At 34.3% G+C, this 6,618-nt stretch overlaps 1 protein-coding gene across 2 annotated transcripts in view; it reads right to left on the bottom strand.

Annotated features, from left to right (window-relative positions):
* Window positions 1-6,598, bottom strand: part of LOC107604993 (regulation of nuclear pre-mRNA domain-containing protein 1A) — an 11,017-nt gene extending 4,419 nt beyond the window's left edge. Inside the window, exons 1-7 of one of the 2 annotated variants that reach the window (XM_016306724.2) lie at window positions 6,406-6,598; window positions 4,915-5,032; window positions 4,236-4,483; window positions 1,515-1,634; window positions 1,263-1,419; window positions 563-702; window positions 450-485 (exon numbers count right to left, since the gene is read on the bottom strand). In XM_016306724.2, the coding sequence (XP_016162210.1) occupies window positions 450-485; window positions 563-702; window positions 1,263-1,419; window positions 1,515-1,634; window positions 4,236-4,483; window positions 4,915-4,990 (777 nt within the window). In that variant the 5' untranslated portion in view covers window positions 4,991-5,032; window positions 6,406-6,598. Of the gene's footprint in view, window positions 1-449; window positions 486-562; window positions 703-1,262; window positions 1,420-1,514; window positions 1,635-4,235; window positions 4,553-4,914; window positions 5,033-6,405 lie in introns of both variants that reach the window. The other variant, XM_021104877.1, reaches the window with a different exon arrangement.

Here is a 6,618-nt window from a genome sequence, read left to right as displayed (position 1 = left end):
ATAATGTTTTATTATCCTTAGAATTTTGCAAATTCCTTCCAATTTTACCCATCGGTGATAGTGAGCCTTTTCTAGATACTTTAATAAAATCTTAAAGTATTGACATTTATAAATTTACTAGTTATGATTATAAAAACCCCTCATCCACAAGAATCAACATTAATAAAAATGGGTAAAAGAAGAAAATAAAGACAGAAGCAAGATACACACACACACACAAAAACAAACAAAAAACTTTATTTGGTTTTGATCACCCTGAAAAGTTACATAATATAGAATTATAGATCTCTCTTTTTGTTATTTTCCCTTGCTGATCAATACATTAATGGCCACTTAGTAGACTTACTAATTTTCAGATTAATGATTGTACAAAATTTAGGCGAGCCACTATATCAAAATATAGACAATAGAAACTATATAACTACTCGATGACTGGATAAGTTTCAAACCTGAATCTGGCTTCGGAGTTGACCCAGCTTGAATTCCTGGTAACCAAACCAAATTAGAATGACATACTACAGGTTTCAGCACTTCCAAAAAGAAAAGCAACAATAAAAATTACCTGTTCCTGTAAAGCCTCTCTCAGATGAGATACAAGGCTAGCTCTAGATGATTCTATAGCTGTTAGTTGCTCAATGCAATCCCGAAGTATGGCATTATGTCCCTGGAGTTCATCCACTACTGCAGATCCATGGAATTGCCCTACTCATTGAAGATTAAATAAGTAAGGGATATCCAAATAAGATGAAATCAACAAAGATTAAACACATTATCTAATAGTCTACTTACATTACAACTAATACACAAGTTGATTGGATGAATTGGTGATTTGACAGAGTTAAATCAAATGTTTAGTGGAGGTAATGATTCAATTAGGGATGTCAATTGGGTAGAGCATCCTACGTGCTCATGGGCTTTGGCCCAACTAAAGAAATAAAACTAGTAGGGTTGGGTTAAAAAAAAAGTTGCTGGTTTGAACTTTTTCAACCCAACCCAACCCATTCAATCCATTTCTCTTCTAGATGTCTCAACTTAAGTGAAGAAATTTTATTTTTGCTTATTATAATTAGTTTCTGATTTGAGTATCGATTGGCTACAAAATCAAATAAAAAAACAGTTAACCTTTTGGCATTCATGTATACAGATATAATAATAAAAGAAAATCGGCAAAGAAAGTTATATATGCTCAAGCTGACTCCAGTGGATAAATTATTGGCACAAATAAGCAAAAATTAATAGAAGTAACTGACAATTTGACTAACCTGAATTACTATCATGACCGATTTCCTTGTCTGTTTTCTCAACGCAGCTAATGGCATTTCTGCATTTGCTCAATACAGCCTCCTCATCTGTCTGCCCTCCATAAATAACACGATAACCTGCAACTATTTTGTCCAATGCATTCCCAGCAGATGACCGCTGCAAGGTAAAGTATAGGATATGGAATCAGCATGTGAAACACATAGGAAGACAGCAGGTGCAGAAAATCATCATATGAACACAGAAACTAATACCAGTTTCATGTTCAAAGGTTTAGCATCACGGTCATTGTTCTCCGCATGCTTCCCACCAAACTCTTCCTTGAGAAGTTGACCACGAGAACCAAAAACTTTTCTATCTTCCCATATGCTAATCTGCATGATGAAGAAAGTAAATTATACAACTGAAGAAAATTTACTAATCCCAATGTTCCACATAATTTACTTTACTATGAACATCTGAAGCATGTTTGAGAATAACCAAGAACAGTTTTTTTGTCCATTGGGAAAATTAACCTTGTTTAGTTAAAAAAATCAAAAACAGATTATAATCAAAAGACTATCCTTTTACGCTGAAAAACACATCTGAAGCTTATAATTATAACCAAAAGCTTTTATTTCTGAATTATAATGATTTTATCAAATTAACCCCAAACATCAAATATTGAACGACAATAAAATAATAATCATTTCATATACCATTTTAGTTATTTCATTATATAATAGCAACTCTTTACAAATGATATTATGATCCAAAGAAAACAAATTATCTTAAATTTCCTTTTCAACTAAACTATCCAAAGCAAAAATTCATTTTCACAAATGAATTATAAAAACAAGTAATTATTGAAATACATTTAATTTTCAGCTTTCCCAAACACATCCTTTAAAATACAAAAGAAGTATGAAGCAAAGCAACATTTACATATTTTATAAATACTCATTTATAAGATATGGAAAGGATATTAGACCTCCCTCATTCAAAGAGCAATTCATTAAGAGGAACACACCTATGAACTTGAAGAAAAGAGCACAAAGTTAAAATTGATAAAATTAACCTAACTGACATTCATTTGGAAGAATCAAAAGTTTCTCCATTTTGCAAAATTATTTTCTAGAAAAAAATTCTTTACAAATGCCACATAATATACACTTTATTTATTAAAACTATTCAGATACTGATTTTGTAATAAGGGGACAAAGGGCCAGTTGATTGGGAAACCTGTGCTGCATAAGGCAACCACCCAACTACCAGTAAGCCAAGGACTAATGATAAAATCTAACGCATCATACAAAAAATAAACCCAGAGAAGGTAGTAGTACTCTGGAGAGTACGGTTATTACTATTTACATTACATAAAACCTGATGAGACGGAGGAAAATCACGTATTTCTTTCTTTATAGTAGCCAACAGGGAGTGAATATTGACACTTCTACTTTGATAATGCTACTCCTATGTATCTTTCATTTCCATTGGATTGAATTTTTACATGAATATGTTGCAAACAGGAGCGGCAGGCATTATCAACATGGGAATGACAATATTCAATTCCTCTTCAACCCTACTATTCACATAATCCTGCTATTTTCCCATCATTTTGTATGAGACACACAAGAAACTTGATTTGTAGTATGGTACACTGGTATTATCTCCAATTTTCACCGCTAGGCCAGAATTGGTGCACCTCTGTTTTAAAATTGCAGCCATGGCAGCACTAAGACACACCCTCTTCTTGTAGTCCTATAGTTCAAGAAGATCTCGTGACTCCACCTACTCACACTACTAGTGATACACACACAAAATCTTGTGATACTCACCCTCTTCTTGTAGTCCTATAGTTTAAGAAAACCTTGTGACTCCACTTTGTATTCACACTACTAGTGATACACACAATCTTGTGATACTCACCCTCTTCTTGTAGTCTTATAGTCTCTATTTTTTTAGTTGGCTGGGTTTACTTCCCTTTCCCCCTAAAACACTTTTTTTTTCTAGAAGCCCACATGACTTTAGCCCTTATTTTATAAATCTCCCTTGTGGTTGTAGACTTAGCCTATCAGCATGAAAACATAACACGAAGGGCCACAGTCCCGTTTTGCCCCTCATCTCCCTCCATGAAAACCTTGCATCCCCCAATGATCCGAATTAATACCATTATCAATGCATATTCAATCTAAAACTAAGAAGAAAAATACAAAACCCAACAGAAAACTTAATGACTGATTCAGTACCATTCTATATGCGAAATCAACATGACAAATCAATTTATAGCATTACTGCAAAAAAGCATTTCCCTTTCCTTTACACAGCCTACAGATATGAATATTCACAACAGATTAAACAGTTGGAAACCTCTCCCCCTTCCCCCTCTTCTCTCACTTTTTCAGCTCATTTTTCTCCTTTTCATGGGCAAGATAAAAGTATAAAACATATTAACCAATTCAAAAAAAGACACATTCAATCTTGCATAGAATTAATAAGAAAATGCAAATGCTGAGATACACAACACAACCAAAATTACAGATCTTTCTTTTGATATTTGAATCAAAAGAACCAAGGACATTTTGTTAGCAAGAACTACCAAGATAATTCTGAATGCTTATGTTGATATGCACATAGTAAGGCTATTTGGTTGGAGCAAAATGCATGCACCTTGAATGACATATTTTCCAAACAAGTTTTATGGGATATGATTAGACGTCCAACATCAATTTGGTGTAAAGTTCATCGTCATTATAGAGGACTTTTCCCTCTCTTGACATGTTATGAGCTAAGAAAGCTATACTTTATAGATATATCCTTCTTTCGCTTTGCTTTTGTATTAGGAATTCCTATCCCCTAATCTTATTATTCTTTCCCTCATCTTCATGAAATTCTTTTTCAATAAAAAAATAATTTAAAAAGATTAGTAAAAGCGATAAAAATCAGAAAGCACGAATCTCATTTGCTAATTCAGAATGAATGCATGGTTAAATTACCAGCCGAAGTGCTGCATTCCTTGCAAACTCATCACCATGTTCAATCACATCTCGAAGAGCATCGGGGAGAACTTTCCAGAATTCACCTACAAATTCAGACCCTTTTCGCCTGCTATTTTGTAAAATATCATTTGCAAGATACAAAAATGCCAATCTCTTGTCACGTGGAGAACAGTGAAATTGTCTATCCCATGTTTCAACAACTTGTTTGGCTTTATTCATATGAAAAATGCACCAATGTGACAAAGCTTAATCTCATTAAGGATCACAATCTAGCTGCAGCAAATATTTATCTCCACCAAACAAGAAAAGAAATACTGAAAAAAAAAAAATCATATGCACATTTATTACTGGCCATCAAATGGTATTGAGCTTCATAAATGTAATTGCAATAAAGAAAAAGCGGGAGGAAGATTCTGTGAAAACCAGTTAAAGGAAAATTGCACATAAACTATAAAACAAATTTAGAAAAATAAGTTATATTAAACAGTAAAACCGTACTCAATAAAGTCTACTTCAACAATAGGATATCAAACACAAACAGTAAACTAAATATTGTGTTTGTCTCTTTTCCTCCACCCCTTTATATTGTTCCCTTAATACCTAAATGAAATTCTTTCTTTTGTTATCAAAAAGAAAAATATTGTGTTTGTTTCCACAAGAACTTCTTGAAGGATACTCTCTATGCTTGTTTGTGAAGCATTCAGCTTGGATAGTTTTTCCACTAAAATCTGTGGATTGAATGTACTACCCATCTTTTGGCACAGATCCACTGGAACACCAGCTTCCACAAAAACCTTCAGAGAAGGTAGAAAGAAGGGGCAAAGGAATACATCAGGACAAAGATCAATTACCCAATTAAAATTGAAGATCAATTTATAGTTTATATGTAAAAATATTCATCCACTGTTACGAAAGAAAAACAGAGGTTTATCCCTCAAAACAAAATATCAGCAGTTCAGACTACCCTACCGTCTGCATTTGAAGTACATATGGAAAGCGAAAACAGTAACAAAGAACAGAAATCCAAGGCCAGAGATTCCCAGTTTTCAATGAGTTGTACTGTAAATTGTAAATTGTGATCATTGCCAACAAATAGAACATCGCAATAACCTTTCAGACTTGAAGGCTAATAATAGATACCAAGATTATACAAATAAGTAAAACCAATTGCTCAAGCCCTGAAAAATAATGTTGTAAAGGATGAATGGAATCACAAATCATTTATACAATTTCTTAGTTGATAATTTCCATAATAACAGTAAAACACACCAAAAAGAAATTAGTACATGCAGAAAGTACTCAAGTGACAGATAATCCTTAAACCACAAAGTCACGAAAAGCCATTGTAAGTCACATTTCTTGACATGTTCTTGCTAAATGATGCATTGACACTACATCCTAAAAGTTAATACTCCAACTGCACTCTTTATGGATAATAATTCCATTTAACATGCAATCAACAGCCAAGAAGAGTATAATTCTCTCAGGTAAACATAAAACTCCCCCTTTTCAGCCATAGGAGCCACATAAAGCAACTAAACACGAAACTTGAGCATAGAATATCCAAATAGGGCCCATATAGAGTGATTAACTCTGAGGTGCCCCAATTTCCAAAGAATGAAAACAAAGCAACAGAATAGCCAAATATGGTGTGGTGAGATGAGCAACTGCATCATAGTGTTCGGTTGCAGATGGCGGAGAGCCCAAAATCCGCCACAGGATTATGTGTATTGCAGGAAACAGTAGATAGACTAAAAGTACAAGTATATGCACAAGAAAACATGCAGAAAAAATATACATGTAATAGATTATAAAATCTAATCAACATAAACAACTTTCTACCCATAAAGTATGCAATTAATTAATCAAATTCAGTAGTAAATTCAACAAATAAACCCAACATTAAGTAATAAAACACCAAAAAACATAAGACCTTAAATGCTAACTATGTCATAGTCAAATACTAAAAACTCAAAAGAAACCCCAAAGACATTGTCTTTGTCACGTTTTTAAACTAACAAATGAACTATCTAGATTGACTAGCTCTCATCAAGCTCAAAACCTTGGTAGCAAGGTCTCGCATGAAAAGAGAGAAAGAACAAGAGGACCAGAAACAGAAACAGAGTCTCGAAAAGAGGGGAGTTAAGAGTTCGAAAAGGAAACCAACCAAGAGTAGTGGAGGAGGATGAGGAGGGCCAACCGGCGGCGAGCGCGGCGAGCGCGGCGGCGATGCTGTCGGCGGTTCTTCGAGAGAACAACGGAGAAGGAAGAGAGTTTGTGGGTTACTGACGTTTGTGTGAGGCTGAAATCGGGTCTCATTCTCGCTCTGCTTAGGGACTAAGGGGTGTACATGGCAGGTCGGATCCGGTTTAGCAAGACC

This window comes from Arachis ipaensis, chromosome B06 (genome assembly GCF_000816755.2).
Source record: "Arachis ipaensis cultivar K30076 chromosome B06, Araip1.1, whole genome shotgun sequence".
In the NCBI taxonomy this organism is placed as follows: Eukaryota; Viridiplantae; Streptophyta; class Magnoliopsida; order Fabales; family Fabaceae; genus Arachis; species Arachis ipaensis.
The sequence above is the reverse complement of the archived record's forward strand: the minus strand, read 5'-3'. Positions and strand labels throughout refer to the sequence as shown.